This window comes from Urocitellus parryii, chromosome 7 (assembly GCF_045843805.1).
Source record: "Urocitellus parryii isolate mUroPar1 chromosome 7, mUroPar1.hap1, whole genome shotgun sequence".
Lineage (NCBI taxonomy): Eukaryota > Metazoa > Chordata > Mammalia > Rodentia > Sciuridae > Urocitellus > Urocitellus parryii.
In genome coordinates this window covers 177,669,780-177,686,374 of record NC_135537.1, presented here as the reverse complement: position 1 = coordinate 177,686,374, position 16,595 = coordinate 177,669,780, and the positions used below count along the sequence as shown (strand labels likewise).

General features: G+C 46.6%; 1 protein-coding gene across 2 annotated transcripts in view; it reads right to left on the bottom strand.

Moving 5' to 3' along the window:
- The window catches only part of Rab37 (RAB37, member RAS oncogene family), a 55,942-nt gene extending 39,422 nt beyond the window's left edge, over positions 1-16,520 (bottom strand). For both annotated transcript variants that reach the window (XM_077800885.1, XM_026404854.2), the window contains exon 1: positions 16,449-16,520. In XM_077800885.1, coding sequence (XP_077657011.1) covers positions 16,449-16,520 — 72 coding nt within the window. The remainder of the gene's footprint in view (positions 1-16,448) is intronic.
- Between the last annotated feature and the right edge of the window lie 75 nt (positions 16,521-16,595).

Here is a 16,595-nt window from a genome sequence, read left to right as displayed (position 1 = left end):
TTCTCCTTATAAGTTGATTATCTCAGGTGTTTCGTCACAGCCAGGGAAAGCCCACACGAAGATAAGGCTTGCTCCCTTATCTGCACATTGGCACTTGTTGTTCTTTCTTTCTGGAATGTTCTTCCTGCAGATCTGTGAATAGTGGCTGTATTTCATCGTCACATTTTAGCCTAAATGTCCCCTCTCAAGGGGGCCTTCCTCAATTATCCTCAGGGTGACAGTCCCTGCAACCTACCCCCCAAGTCTCTTTGTCTCCTTGCCCTGTTTTGTTTCCTTCATAGCATGAGCCTGGTGAACTTTCTTATGACTTATTTAGTGGTATGTGGGCTGTTGTTCCCCACTAGTCTGCGTGCTTCTCATTTGTCCCTGTATCCCCCTTGCTTAGCTAGTGTCTGCCCTCTGCCTGGAGGACAGAGTCCTGTTACTTCACTTGGGTTGATTTTGGTGGGGGCTGGGGCTGAAGTGTCAGTTGTAATGACTTGAGAAGGAAGGCCAAGCTAAACCTGAGGACCCCAGGAAAGTGACGCAGCAGGCATAGGGCCCATTGATAGTATGTCCTGAGGTTTGCTGACTATTCAGAGCTGCTATCCTGAGTGGACCTGGGGCAAGTGGCCTTGGTGGCTGAATCCTGCATTCATTGCTTCAAATATAATTCTCTGGAATCTTAAGAGCTTTTCCATCCTTGGAGGGAATTTGTAGAGCTAAGAAGCTTGACTGCTCTTGAGCTGGTCATTTAAACTGGTTGGGTCACAATAAGACCTTTTTTTTTTTTTTTTTCTTCTTTGAGACAGATCTGGCTAAGTTGCTGAGGCTGGCCTTGAACTCACGATGCTCTTGCCTCAGCCTCCCGAGTCACTGATATTGCAGATCGTGCATCATTGTGCCCATCTGTTTTTGTGACCCAGGCTGTTTTAAGATTTTCAGAACAAGAAAAGCTTTAAATGGAAAAGCTTTGGGGCTGGGGATGTGGCTCAAGCAGTAGCGCGCTCGCCTGGCATGCGTGCGGCCCGGGTTCGATCCTCAGCACCACGTACAAACAAAGATGTTGTGTCCACCGAAATCTAAAAAAAAAAATATTAAAAAATTCTCTCCCTCTCTCTCTTTTAAAATAAAATAAAATATATGGAAAAGCTCAAAGCAGAGCAAAATTAGAGTGAGTCAAAGTATAAGAATAAAAGTTCTAACATAAAGCCTTTAGCCAGGGCATCACTGGGCCATTTTAACTATTGTGTACAAAGTGGCTTTATTTTTTAGTTTATTTCAATCATCCTGCACCAAACAGTATTATGAGTACATGCTCAGGTTGTTTAGCAAGGAGTTCATTTTTCTGGTGACACATGATCACAGATCTAGTGAGCATTACTGCCATGATGCAAATATAGAAATACAGAGAAAGATAGACTTTAGCTCAGCTTGACTTGGCTGGAATCTGGTGCTCTGCCTTTATCTGGACAAATGGATATGGGCTGGAGACGGTTCTGGCAGCCTGGCTGAGATGGCCGAGAAAGACTGATGCACATGGACCACTTTTAATTGCCTTCCACAGGCTTTGAGATCGGTGTGTGAAAGACAGATATATTGCTGGAGATAATATTTTAATCCATTTCAGCCCTCTGGGTTGGTGGCTTTCTGCAAAGGGACCTTTCTTAAGATCCTCAGAGTTTGAATTGACTAGCTCCCGAGGTTCATGAACTGGGCCAGTCAATCCCGAGGTGGACAGAGAAGATTCGGACTGTTTCTGATGGATCTGTCTGGGTTCCTTATAGGTTGGCTTATGGCAGCAGGGTCAGCCTCTAATCCAGCCTGGTTTGCTCAAGTTTGTATTATGAGTTTGGAGACTGCTGGGGAAGTTGGGGTGGGGGAAGAGAGGCAAACCCAGGCAAGAAATTGGAAAGGAAACTATTTCATAATGTTTACAGATGCGTGTCTGGGTATTGTCTCAGCCATATCCTGCTGCTTCATCAAGATTTCGCTACAGCATTTTGTATGGCTGGCCAGCACCTTTATTGCAAGGTGGAGAATTTGGATATGGTTCCTCTGGTCTGAGCGAGGGTGACATTTACTATCTTGCTGTACAGTTTCCAGGAAAGAACCTTCTGTTAAAGCAAGCTCCAGGATATTGAAGTGCTCCAGTCTGATTGAGTGCCAAATTATTTATAGCTCATCTTCAGTTGCTGGGGGTTCCCTCTTTTGGTTTCTGAATTATTAATATTTAAAGATTCCACTTGAAAAAAATTGGAGGGTTTAGATTGTCTCCCTTGAGGAACTGTGTGCACATCATTGGCGTCCAGAAGACCAAACTTTTAAAATTTTGAGTCAGTTAAAAGAGTTAAAAAAAAAAATATATATATATATATATATATATATATATATGTATATATATATGAATGATTGATTGATGATCTCTAAAATACATGATAAATGTTGAATTGAAGTTGATTGAGGGCTACCTTTGCTTGACTTTTTGAAAACAGAGTTTATTGACACTGTAGCCTTGGAAGGGCTGACTGCTGGAATTAGTTGATTTCATATAACAATAATTTATTAGGTTGAGAGAGACAGGTGGAGTGATTAGCTTTTTATTTTACCTGGTTGGTGAGTTCTTACCCCTACATTGAAAAGGTTGGTTAAACCAGGGAATCACAAAGGGATATATCCTTTCTTCAAATGTTTTCCTTTTTTTTTTTTTGGTACCAGGGATTGAACTCAAGGACACTCGACCACTGAGCCACATCCCCAGCCCCATTTTGTATTTTATTTAGAGACAGGGTCTCACTGAGTTGCTTAGTGCCTTGCTAAATTGCTGAGGCTGGCTTTCAACTTGTGATCCTCCTGTCTCAGCCTCCCCAGCCGCTGGGATTACAGGTGTGTGCCACTGCGCCTGCCAAATGTTATATTTTGATTCAAAATATCTGAATTGTAGTAATCGGCTGGCATTTTGATGTAGACCTAAGGCCTTTTTTCCTGAGTCTGATGAAAGACAGGCCCTTTGTTTTTCCTGAGTAATACATATTGTGTTGTCCTGGAATTTTGGTTTCCTTAATATGAAGCAAGAAACTCTAGCTATTTCTGATTGCAAAATCCTTGTTCATTTTTAGTTTCTTTCAATATTTTATGGTTCCCTCACCCATTCCTAATTTGATAGTATTTCTTAAAATTGCAGGATTGAACCCAAGGGCACGCGATCGCTGAGCTACAGGCCCAGCCCTTTTTATTTTGAGACAGGGACTATGGTTTTGATGTGAGATGTCCTCCAAAAGCTCCTGTGTGAGACAAGGCAAGTAAGTTCAGGAGGTGAAATGATTGGGTTAGGAGAGCTTTAGCCCAGTCAGTGCAGGAATCCACTGTTAGGGATTAACTTGGTGGTGGCTGTGGGCAGGTAGGTGTGGCTGGAGGAGGTGGGTCCCTGGGGGCATGCCTTTGGGGTTTATGTTTTTCCTCTGGTGAGCCAAGTCTCCCTCTGCTTCCTGGTGGCCAGGTCCTGAGCTGCTTTCCTTTTCTGAACGTTTCTGCACCTTGGGCCCAGAGCAATGGGGCCAGCCGTCTATAGACCCAGACTTCTGAAGCTGTGAGCCCCAGATGAACTTTGAGTCCTCTAGAATTGTTCTTGTCCGGGCTTTTGGTCACAGTGGTGAAAAAGCAGACTAAAACCGACTTGTCAGATTGCTGAGGCCGGCCTTGAACCTGTAGGATTATAGGAGTATGCCACTGCACCTGGCTCAGCTTAACTTTTGTATAAAGAACAATCCTCTGCTTGTTTACACTCTTATTCCACTGGTTAATATTCTTTCTGTTTATATTTTTATTAATTTATGGGTCAATTAATTCAATTACACAATTATGATTCTATACAATTAATATAAACACATTTGGGCCCAAACACAGCAGACTCTTGCTAACCGTGCACCTCAACAGGTGAGAGGAGGAATGACGGGCGGGAGTGAGAAGACCTTGCTGGGCCTGGGTGCAGGGTGCCATACGCATGGGGAGGTTGGATAAGTGGGGGACTGGCTAAGAAAGTGCGACAAAAGTATTCATTGTCACTATGATCTCATGAAAGATGGGGCACTTGGGCGCCCCGGATCCCATCACCGCAGACTGTGTTCCCCAAGAAAGGACGGTTGGCAACTCCATGCCAACATCTTTTCCAATTGCGTGTCTGTCATTTCCTACACACAACTGAAGCTTTGTCAAAGGCGGGTCGTGACTTGTGGACTAAGGACTGGCAGCCGCTGACCTGTTCACGCCTCTCCAGACATGGCTTCTCCCCAATAAAGCCATGAGCCCTTGACCACTTGAGCTTGCATGTTACTTAAGGACCTGGTGATTAATTTGTCACTCAAGCAGCAGCCACACTGCCTCTCCTTGGTGGCATTCCCACGAAGAATAGGACCTTCTACCAAGGTACTGAGGATTTCTGAGACAACAAAGCAATAGGTCCCAGCCCCTGGTCTGAGCCTGTGGCCCAGAACTGGCCCTCTGGTGATGGCAAGGAGTTGCGGTGTTCAGAGGGTGACTCAGTTGAAAACTTCACACAACGTTTGCAAAATTAATAATGAAACCCCAAAGCAGAAGGACCAAGCCCCAGAAACCTTGTGTCTTTTCATGGAAACACAATGCTGAAGTGGCAGGTGGTGCAGGAAAGCAGAAGCAGTGGCCAGGTGGGCGGAGCATTTCACCCCAAGGTACCGAAGACATCAGGGTGGCTGAGAGGGCCGAGGCAAGCGACAGAGATCCCACCCGCAGGGGTCAGCGCTGCTGTCTGTTAACCTTGGCTGGCCTTCTGGGCTTGTTATCCGGCAGCTGGGTTTGGAGGGAGGCGAATCCCCAGGGAGTCCTGTTGCCTGGCTCCTCCGCCCTGAGGCCCAATTACCCCTGACTCATCGCATCAGGCTCAAGTGTCTGGGAGGAGCTCTCAGAGTTCTGAGTCTGCTTTGTGATTGAAGGTCCTCCATTGGCCGGGCTTCCACGGGGTGTCTGTCCCTGGCCAGGTTGGGGTTGTCGCCAGGGCTTTGTTAGAATTCCCGGAGGTCAGTAAGAGAAGGGCCTTGCAGGAACCAGCTCAAGACTTCCTTTCCCCCAGGACCCCGGGGGTCTAGGGAGGGACATGGCAAAGTGATAGAAGAATCAGGGCTGGGGTCAGAGCTTTGGTTGTGATTGTCTTTTCTTACTTGCTGAGTGAAGTTGGATAATCCCCTAATGTCTCTGAGGGTCTGTTTCCTCCTGTGCAAAGCAGGGTTCAGTGGTTCCTCCTTGTAAACAAGAGACGAGACCACCCCCACTCCTCCGTGGATGCCTGAAACCACAGAGGGTACTGAACCCGACATGTTCTGTTCATTCCTTCTTTATACTTGTGATAAAGTTTACTTTAGGAATTAGGTACAATAAGGGGTCAACAACAATAATTAATAACAAAAATACATCAATTAGGACCCTATTCGAATAGGGATACTCTTTCTCAAAATACCTTATTTTCTCTTTGTACTGTAGTAATATTTTCAGACCACAGCTGACCACAGGTAAACCAAAACCAGTGACGGGGTCGGGGGAACTACTGTATAACCAAGGGATCCCCCAGGCTATGGTAACCTGCTGGGCCACGGCGCCTCTCCAAGGGAACCTGATCCCACTGTCTTAGCAGGAGGGCAGGGGCTGGGGGCTTCCCCACACATAAGCCCAGCAGAAGGCTCCTTTGCGTTCTTTTGTTTTAAGGCAAAATGTTAGCATTTAGTAAATTTGGATGGTGGGCATATGGGTAATTTTGTTGTTCTCCTTTTCTCTATGAATTTCAAAATTTCAGAATGACCAGTGGATTTTCATGCATTTGTAACATAGAATACGATGCAGCCATTGTGCACGTGACAAGAACCGGGGATCTGTGTATCTACCCATGTGTCCATCTATCTCACGTGTAGGCGGACACCTAGGTGTATCTTTCCGAGTGCGGTTCCATTTTTATTTAAGATAACACAAATCACTGTGTTACGGGTAACTTTTCCTTTCTCTTTTACTTTCCAAATGTTGTAATTAAACATGCAGTATTCACTCATAGACACCAATCAAAGCTCATAGCTTGTCAGTTTGTGGCTTAAATCACCACCACAAACCTGGTTTACTTCTTCAGTCCTGTGTCCCAGCCACTTATCCCCAAGGACCTGTTCAAGGCTGGGGCCCCACCTGTCTGCCTTTTCTGATCTGCCTCTCACACCATGCTTTCTGCTACCCGGGACCCTTGCAGATGCTGTTCTAGGTTCCATGCAATGCTGTTCTATTCCTTGCCCATGAACACCACTGTTAACCCAGCCAGCCCTGGGGGAGGAGGGCTGCCCATATTTATGCCATTTGACCCAAAGCACAAGATGACCCCTCCCTGGTTACTCATGGCACATCCAAAACCAGGCACAGCATGAGGCCAACAGAAGGGAGAGGCACCACAGAAAATAGCCCAGAATGATGGCCCAGAGCTGGGCTCAGAACCTCGGGGCATTTTTATGATATCAGGAATGGCTGTATCATTCACTGAGCCAATTCTAAAATAAAAATACAGGGATCCTTGTGCAAAATGACCAAGACTTTTAAGATGGTGACCTCAGAGCAGTAAGTCAAGCATGGGCCAGGTACAGGTCCCTTTGTGGCACAGGTGCACACCCATGAAGCTGGCCTCGTGGGGCAGGCTCTCTTGCCCCCTTCCCTTCTGCTCCATGTAGCCCTGGGCTGCTCCTGTCCTAACTCCTGATCTGAAAAGTCTAGATATCTCTGGTGCCAGCTGATCCTGGTCCCAAAGAGTGGAGGAAGGACTCCCCCTCATTGCAGCCTGAGCTCCACTTCCCAAGTCCTCATCTCCTGCTCCAAACAGACAAGTGGATCATGTATTCCCTTCAAGGAAGCTTCTATTGCCAGCCACAACCTTAAAAAGGTTGAGGTGGGCATAGTCTTGGTGGCGCATTCCTGTAATCCCAATGACTCCAGAGCTGAGGCAGGAGGATCACAAGTTTGAGGCCAGCCTCATAATTTAGTGAGACCTTGTCTCAAAATAAAAAATTAAAAGGGCTGGGATGTGCCTTAGTAGTTAAGCTCCCCTGGGTTCAATCTTCAGTATCCCTCCCCCAAATGTTAAGACCCAGCTTCACCCAGGGTTGTCATGAGGCACCTGTTGTTTTTGCATGACTAGCCTTCAGCTACCACTGTTCCCATTCTTCTTGGATACCATTCTCTTCTGCACTTAATCCATAGAACTGGGGTGGGACCAATTCTACATCCAGAGGTGTAGGAGACTCAAGTTTAACCTATTCATCTAGTTCTAGCCATTGGACATAGTGATTGGTTCAGGGATGGGCATGTGACCAGTTCAGTTTCCACAGTGATTGGTTCAGGGATAGACATGTGATCACTTTAGTCTTACAGTGATTGGTTCAGGGTGGACATGTGACCATTTCATTCTCCACAGTGATTGGTTTGGGGATAGACAGGATCATTTCGGCCTTCAATGAGCATTAGGAATGAGTCTAGGAATTCAGGTATCTCTAGTTTCTGTGAGGCTGTGATCTCAGAGCTGCTGGTGATCATGTGACCTCGTGTGGAGCCGTCACTAAGTCACTGAATACAACTGAGCTGGATGTGGGTAGCACATCCAGGCTTCTCAAGATTTGAGCAATAGATTTTTTTTTTCTTAAACCAGTCTGAGTTGGGTTTTGGCAAGCAAAAGGCAAAAGGGCCTGACTCCATGAGTTCCACTTTTACAGTCAATAAAAATGCCCATGTAGTTTATTCTTGGTGCTGTGGGAATCAAATGAGACCATTCATGTGCAAATGTTCTGGAAATGACAAAGGGCTCTTTTAAAAATTATTATTATTGTTTCTATATTTTCATTCTGGGTATTGAACTCAGGGGCACTTTACTACTGAGCTACCTCTCCAGCCCTTTTTACTTTTTATTTTGAGACAGGGTCCTGGTAAGTTACTGTGGGTCTCACCAAGTTTTTGAGGCTGACCTTGAATTTATGATCTTTCTGCCTTAGCCTCCCAAATTGCGGGGATTACAGGTATTTACCATTGAGCCTGTCAATAAAGGCTACTTGAATGGAAGGAGCAGGGACATACAGTTGGAGATGACAGAGATAGGCCAGCTTTAATGACATTACAAAGGGAGTTCTTTTTCTTTGCTAACAAGCTGTCTCCCACTCTAAGAAAATCAGTTAGCTGGTCAGGGAGTGGTCAAGGAAGGAGGTGAACTAGTCAGGAGGCAGTCAGGACAGGAAGTGGACAGGGCAGGGGATGATGAGTCCAGCAAGTGTACAGGACAGCTCGTGGTTAGGTAGGTGGTGGCCAGGGAATCTGCTGTGGCCTTTTCTCTTTGTGATGTTGTACTGTCTGGTGGAGGCCTGGTTCAGAGTATGGAAGAGTGAGGGTCCCAGGTGGGCCTGCAGACCTCCCCTGGCCCTTGGCTCTGTCTTTCCCAAGCCTCTTTTTGAGGACCAAGCTGTCTTCACAGGGGTCAGGACCCTGGTGTTTTGAGTTTGGTTGGATGTTTTTCAGCTCAGATATTTGGAGATTTCAGGGAGAGGTGCCAACTTTGCTTCTGTGGGCTGGACTCGGCCAAGCTGGGGTCATAGATCTTTGCTCCAGGCAATTCTTGGAAGCACACTGAGAACCCCCTTCTGTTTTTGGTTGTGGGCTTGAATGGATCATTGCCTGGGAACCCAGAGTCATTCTGACCTCTTGGACCTGCGGGTCTATAGCCCCTGACTAGTTGCTTGGTCAGGACACAGAACTTGGCAGCCTTAGAGAGATGCAGGCCTTGGTCCTGCTTCCCAAGGGCCAGCCTCCCACTATGTGCAGCTAGAGGCCCTTGACCTTTTAGGAGTCTTCATGGGCACCAAGGTCATGGGTCAAGTGGGCTGAAGTCGGCTGTGGCTTGAGCCTCTTCTTTCTGAGCCAGCCCTCCGACCTGCCAGCTTGCTAGGCTCAGGTTGGGGATGGGGAATGGGTCTCATTCCCACAAATGTTTGCTGATTTGATTCTCAGAATTCTCAGCCAAAAATGTCAGGTGTCGAGGGGGCCCTGTAGAGTGTGGGTAGTGGGGGCACATAAGGAGATGGGCTCAACCACTGATTTTTCTCTTTCATCTTCTCTCCTGAAACCCGAATCCTGAAGACCCTGACAGAGCCCCTGAGATAGAGGCAGAAATGTGAGGACAACTTTCTGAATGTTGGAGGGAGTGTCCCCTCCTCCCCCTTCCTCCCCTCCTCCTCCCCCTCCCTCTGCATAATCAGATCAAGTCCAGGGCAATTCTCAAGCTCAAAGGCAAGTGGCTCCTTAAAGGATCATAGGAAATGTGAATGTGAAAAGAATGGAATGCTTTCCCAATGTAGGTCATGCTTAAGCACCTCTGAGAGGCAGAGGTGAGGGACCCTAGGGACATTGCTGGGGGACCCTAGGGTCAAAAAACCCAAAGGGAGGGCTGTCGACTGAGTCTGTCCTGTAGTATGACTAGCTAGCAAGCCCTAAGAGCCTGATAGCATTGCATATTGAATCCTCCAAGTCTCCTTTTCCCTGGATTTCATGCTTGGCAAACAATCCCTTGATTATAATGTGGCTCGGCATGTAGGTCAATACAGGAGTCTTGTGAGTCTCATTAACACGAGCCTGCCCAGAGAGATGGAGCCACTCTTGGGTGAGTAAGTGAGCAAAACTGACCCTACAGAGCTGAAGGCCACACACTGAGCTGCTGACCATGCCTGAAAATAATAAGAGTTTGTGACCCTATTGGCAAAGCCCCCATCCTCTCTAACTCTACCCCCCTGCTATTCCATCATGCTTGGATCTGACCTTAGGCAAGTTTATTAATGTCTCTGCTTCTGTTTGCTCATCCATAAAATAAGATCAAAATAGGGTTGCTGTAGGAATCAGTGAGTTAATGGCTGAAACTGCTTAGAAAAGTTCTTGGCACATCAGTGCAGTGTGAGGGTCTGCCATATGATTTGGATTTCCACAGTACCAAGTGTGGCTTGGGTGAGTAACTATTTTTTTTCCATCTGCTCTCTATTTGCCCTCTTTAATACAGACTTAACAATAAGGTCAACTGGAAAGAGAGGTGTGGTAAGCAAAGTGTCATTGCATAGATAAAAGTCTTTTGTAAACTGTAAAGGGCTGCACAAACGAAGCCTTTGTTTATTTTTATCATTTCTTGTTAACAATTATTAATCTTATCAGGTCCCTCTAGACTATAGTGAAGAGGGTGATTTTAATACTCCTCAGTTTATAAGCCAACAAAACCAGAGAAAGGACCCAGAGAGGCAAGAAGAATCGGGGTACTTGGGCTAGGGGCTGTTGCCCACAGAGGGGAGGGATTCCTGAGGAGCTGAAGGGGGATTCCTCATTGGGACTGAGACTATACCAGTGGTTTCATTTCCTTGCGAAGGTCGCCTGGCTGCTCAATGCAGGCTTTGGGAGGGGCTGGAAGAGGCAGGGGCTACCTGTTCCTGACTGTCCCCGGGTATTGCTCTGCTATTTAATAAACAGAGTTACCAGGGAGTGGTGTGCATGCAAAATTCAAACAGAGGAAGGAGGAAGAATGGGAAGAGGAATGTTTGTGGTTTATTTCACTTTTAAAAGGTTCACAACAAAAGATAAGGAGAGAGAGAACAAGAATGCAGTATCCCTGGCCCTGCCCATGGCTTAGGAGAGGAGGTGTGTGTGTATATGGCGACCAGCGGCGGAGGACTAGAAAACAAGGGGAAATACGAGCTCAAACACGACCTGGTTCAAGATACCTAAAGGCATACCTGTGGCATTTGCAGAATCCCAAATTATTAAATAACATCCTCGTGTGGATGGGCAGGAGCTCTTCACTAAGAATCAGCCATGTGAATAAGAAGGGCAGGAGCCGACTTTGGCATCAAGATCAGAGAAATAGGAACTTGGCAAGGAGAATTCTTGAGCCCTGATTATATCTGCAGTTCCATTGTCACTTAGGACCTCAGCACCTCCAGGAGCAGGCTGAGGCCTGGGCAGACTGATTGGTGCCTTGACCTAGGGCTTAAGATCTCTAGATCTGTTGTTTGCTGCTGGCTCCCAGCTTGGCCTCTGGTTGGTGGACGGGAGGAGGGTGCGCCCTGGTCTCAGCTGGAGAACTGCATCCCCCATCACGCTGCAAGTTGGCTGCATCCCTTTTCACCTGCATCCCTAGGGAGTTCCTCCTGCCTGAGGAAGGTGAGGAAGGAAGCTAGAAGCATGTAGGGATCAGTTTAGAGCCACTTCAAGTGTCCACTCAACAATCCCCGGCCTGGCACTAGGTTTACGCCCAGCAGAGCTGGGTTTCCTGCCCTGAAAACAAAGGAAGTCATGGCCTTTCCCCAGAACAGAGGTTCTCTCGAGAAGCCCCAGGGACTCCAAGTTAAAGGGAAGACTCCTTAGGGGAGGGAAGCCTGAGGAGTCTGGAGAGTGACTGAGATGCTGGGCCGAGTCAACCTCATTTCCTGCTCAGGTTATGCCAGAGAACCAGCCAGTGCCTCTCCCCAAGCCAGCTGCCTGCCTCAGGAACTGGGCAGGGCCCACCACTTAGCCCAAGAAGTCCCAGATGGCCCCAGATGGTCAGTGATGTCATAGGTACTTCATTTATTTATCTATAAGTCTTCAGAGTGAGCAGAGAGGAAGCCAAGCAAATGGAAACCCTGTACAGGGCGCAGCTAACTGTTCCTGGCCTTCAGGTTTGTTCCTGAGCCGAGATGAAAATCTGGCAGGAACAAGAACTAGTGGCCCCGCTTTGAATGTAAACTCTCTGTACCCCCAGAGCTTGCATTTCCTGTGGATTTAGACTCTTTGACCACATTTTCATGTTCCATTAACGTAGTTTAATTGAAAACAAAAACGTCTCTGCGTGATAAAGAAGGAGAGGAAAACGGGATAGTGGGATGCTCTTCTGCTGGTTTTTTTGGTTTTGCTTCTTAACATCTTTTTTTTTTTTTTTTTTTTTTGGCAAGGGAGAACAATGTCGTTCTCTCCAGACCCTTCTCCAGGATCAGCGGGTGACAGTCCCTTGGGGGAGGAAGGTTGGCTGGTGTATGGAGCTCTCTTCTCTCTTAGATGTTAAGTTCAATCAGAGGCCGCAAGTGAGAAAGGAGGTCAGAAGTGACCCCTTCTTCCTGGGCCCTCACACGGCACCTTCCTGCGTCTTTCTCACACACCTCAGAGACTGTGCGCACAGTACTATAGACATCTTCGCCTGTGCCTTGAAGGCCACTGGTTGTTGAAGCAGGGGGCCATGTGGCGTGTGTGCTCTCCATAGCCCGGCATGACTCCTCACACCCTGGAGATGCTCAGTCCGTGTTCGCTGCGTGAGCAGATGAGGCATGTGGGCTGCTGCGGGCTGTGATCACAGGTGAGCAGCAGAAGGTGGGAGTGAAGAATAAGCATGAGCGGACGGAGGGCAGAGGCGCCCTGCTGCCTTTGCCGTTGTTCATCTCAGGACAGTGGTTCAGCAGACTCAGGATGGGGACCCCAGGGAAGACAGAGACCTCTGCTCCTGTCTCCTCGCCAGTTCCTTTTTTAATCCCCAAATGACCATGGCCTGGATCAGTGGATGGACAGCCCATGTCACTCTGCCTCCTGGTCTTTCTGAGATGCTGCAAAGGAGACTGACTCTGGCTCAGTAATTGTTGGCCCCTCTTAGAACAAGATTGGTATGTGGGTGTTCATCGCAGTGCTTGGGAAGTAAGCAACGGAGCTGAAGTCCCTTTGTCCTGACTCACTGACATATGGGGTCAAAGCTCATCCTGTCCAGTATTTTTTTCCAGAGCTCAAGGTCAAGTCTGGCATAGCAAGGACTAAACCCATGAGCTGTTCCTGAGCCCGTAACTGGTATCATTAACCTGAATGGCTCTTGAGACCGTGTGGGTAGCAAGACAAGAGTTCTCCGAGGAAAAGAGCAGCAATATTGTTCACATGCTTTAAATTATTTAGTTGCATCAACTATTCAGATTTGAAAGCATCGCAATGACTCTACTTAAAAATTCCAAGCATGTGATGGATGGACTCAGTGCTTCCCAGTATTCCCAGCCTCCAACCCAGCCTCCAGGAGGCTCCTGAGAGTTATCTGAACTCCTTTGCATCAGGCTACGACTCTTAGGACTGACTAAAGCACAAAGGTCATCCTACCCATGATATTTGGCATACACTTTTCTTGTAAGTGAATTTTATTTAATTTTTTTTTCTATTTTTATTGGTGCATTATAATTGTGGATGACAGTGGGATTCCTTGGTAAGTGAATTTTTGTTAGAGGTCCCACCAGGTCCCATAACTATTTCCCTGAGAAAGGAGGCAGCGAACGGAGGTGGTTAGGGCTGGATGTTTGTACAGAGGCATGCTTTCTGCATAAGTGTGTTGCGAGCCAGTTCTCATGGGATTGTACTTGTGAACTGTGTGTGTGTTTCCGAGGTTTCCGTGTGCAAAGCTGCTGCTCTTCTCACAAAGTTTTGTCATTCTAAGTGAGACCAGATGTGGCACCTGTGGAAGTTGCAATAGAGCAGAAGATGTGTGCTCTGATGGCAATCACCATTTATTTATCGAATACTTCCAGAGATTATATATGCACTTAATATTACATTATCTAACATCTTCACTCAAGACACAATAAGCCAGGCATTATTATTTCTATTTTGGAGCTTAGTGAAGCAATGTTCATGGAAACCTGGGGTTTCTTTCCATCACACCAAAACGCTTCTTCTCTGGCAGATTTCTAGGTCATAAAATCTGGCTGCTCTGTCCAAACATTAGAGGATACTTTCTTCCTCTATGATGCTGACCTTGGGGGTTGAGAAGGGAAAGGGCTATGGCAGGGGATGGAGGGGCTTCTGGGAAGCTGGTGATGTCCCATTTCATGCCAGTAGTGGTCACATAGGTGTGTGCACTTTGTGATGATCCATCAAGATGTTCACGAGAGGTTCAGTTTTAGTTAGTTTGTTGTATTTCAATAAATGCTTATCTAAAAATATCCTTCCTCCTAGCAAATAATGTTGGAGTGGAGCCCCACCTCTCCTGGCCAATGTGTCCTAAGTAGACTTAAAAAAAAATAATTTTAAGCAGACTTAAAAATAATACAAATGTGTCAATACCCTCCCCCTTCACAGAAAGATTTTTAAGTGAATCGCAACAAGAAGTCATGCAGAATCATAAAATGGCTCTAGGAGGAGGTTGTCAGCAGTGTTCCTTACGCACACGTGCCCCTCTGTCGGGGACCACACAAGGCTTCAGGTTAGCTCCAGACCTCACGACGCTCATGACCCAGCTGACAAGACAAGCGTGTTCTGTAGTAAACAGACATTTGTCTTCAGTGTATTCAGATGTGTTGGAGCAAGCTCTCTCTTTCTCTCTGGTGAGATCAATAAACCAAAGGAAGGGGAAGTTTTCATGAGTTTCATCCTGTATTTCATGTGCAGGTAATTGAAGTGGGGAAGACCACATTTGATCAATAATTTGAAAAAAAAAAACTGGTCTCCAAATCTTAAAGGTTTCAAAATGGATAATTATATCTTTATATGGTGGTTTAAACTAAGAGAGAGTATATCTAGTCATCAGGGTGGGTTCTGTAATTGATGTGCAGTTACATTCCTTTGCTTACTTGCAAGTTCACTGTGCTAGATCCACGGCCTCAAAGAACATGGGTCTTATGCTAATTTAATTCTGGATCTTATTGTCATTTACTTCAAACTGCGATAGTTTTAAAACTTCCACACTGGGGTGGTTGTTGCAAATTTTTCTCCTTCTCCATACCTTAGAGCTTCCAAGACCTGGAGGGAAAAGATGCATGGACTCTTTAGACCTACAGATCTGCTTCCTGCAATTTGTCAGAAAGAGCCAGTATGGCATAGAGTCACGCATCTAAAACTTTAACATGTGTATTTATCTCCTAGGGATCATGTTAAAATGTAGATTCAGATTCAGCAGGTCTAGGATAGGGCCAGACATCTACTTTCTTTTTTTATATATTTATTTTTTAGGTGTAGATGGACACAACACAATGCCTTTATTTTTATGTGGTGCTGAGGATCGAACTCGGGTCCCACCTGTGCTAGGTGAGCGCTCTACCACTGAGCCACAATCCCAGCCCCAGACATCTACTTTCTAATGCACTCCCAGGTAATGCCAATGCTGGTGGTCCACAGAGCACATGTTGGTGAGAGGATTTAGAAAGGGTCTAGAGAAAAAGAGACAAGACTTAGACTCACAATTCCTGGCTTTTAGTGCTGGCTCTGCCACTTACTAACTTATATTCTTGGACAAGTTGTTTTGCCTCTCTGGGATTTAATTCCCTCAAATATTAATTGTGTAGTAGTGGAGAAGGGTAGATAAGATTATTTCAAAGCTTGCATTCAAAGACTTTTCAGAATGATATTTTGGTGTAAAAACTTCAAGTACGGGACTACGTACAGCCTTGCAAGTTTCTAATTGATAAACTCTCATACAATTAGCAAAGGAAGACTAGAAGGGCTGGAGCAGGAGGCCAAGTCAGAGATAGGGAGCAATAATAATTTCTTACTGGAAATATAAGGCTATTTGGTTTCAAGGCGGTAGATTTTGCATTAAAAAGTGTTGCCTAGGGCTGGGATTGTGGCTCAGTGGTAGAGTGCTTGCCTAGTATGAGTGAGGCACTGAGTTCAATTCTCAGCAAATAAACAAAATAAAGTCCATTGACAACTAAAAAATAGTTTTAAAAAGTGGTATCTAGAAGGAGGCTGCTATTTTTCCCCAACCATTACTTTAGGAGGCGACCTGAATGACTGAAAATTAAATTGCATAAGAAACTTGAATGAGAGGAGCGAAAGATGTGCTAGAGCTTTGAAATAAGCAAATTCATTCAGAAGGCTAGGGGTGAGTCATGGCTGGAGGGCAGCTTTTGGAGCCACAAGGGAGTCTGGTTTGAGTAAAACACTTTATCTCTGCTGCATATTATTTCCATGTCCTTTCAGCCAAGTTGGCCAGGAATGCAGGCAGGTCTTTGACCACTGCTACCAGACCTAATGGGGGCTGGAGCTTGTGAGACAGGGTGGGGGAGTAGCCCAGCCTCCTCCAAGGGTTAGGGATAGCCAAGATGCTTGGGGTGCACAGGTATTCAAACAGGGACCACGGCAAGAGGGTGGGGGTGGGGTGTAGGAAAGGGATCTAGGAGATTTAGTTCAACGATGAAACTCCAGATAATCCAAGTCCCTGCAAGTCTCTGGCGGTGGCCCTTCCCCCAGTGCCCAGTATCTCTCCTCTGAGCAGCAAACAGGATCAAAACCGGAAAGGAGTCCCCAGGTTTAGGGATTCGTGCTAGTTTCTTTTTAAGTCCTTAAAGCAAAGTGAGGGGAGCAGAGAGAGAGAGAGAGAGAGAGAGAGAGAGAGAGAGAGAGAGCTCCTGGGGACCGTGCTCTCTGCCAGCATGGGAGGGGGGCACGGAGGGGATTTTTACCTTATGAAGGACGTGCTCGTTGAAGACAGGGCCAGCTCCCCCCTGGTAGGAGTCGGGTCTCTGCAGGTCCATGCCCGGCGCGGGGCCCGCTGCGCCCCGCTCTTCAAGCGCTCTGCGTCAGCGCGCCCAGAAGCGGGGTCCGGGTTC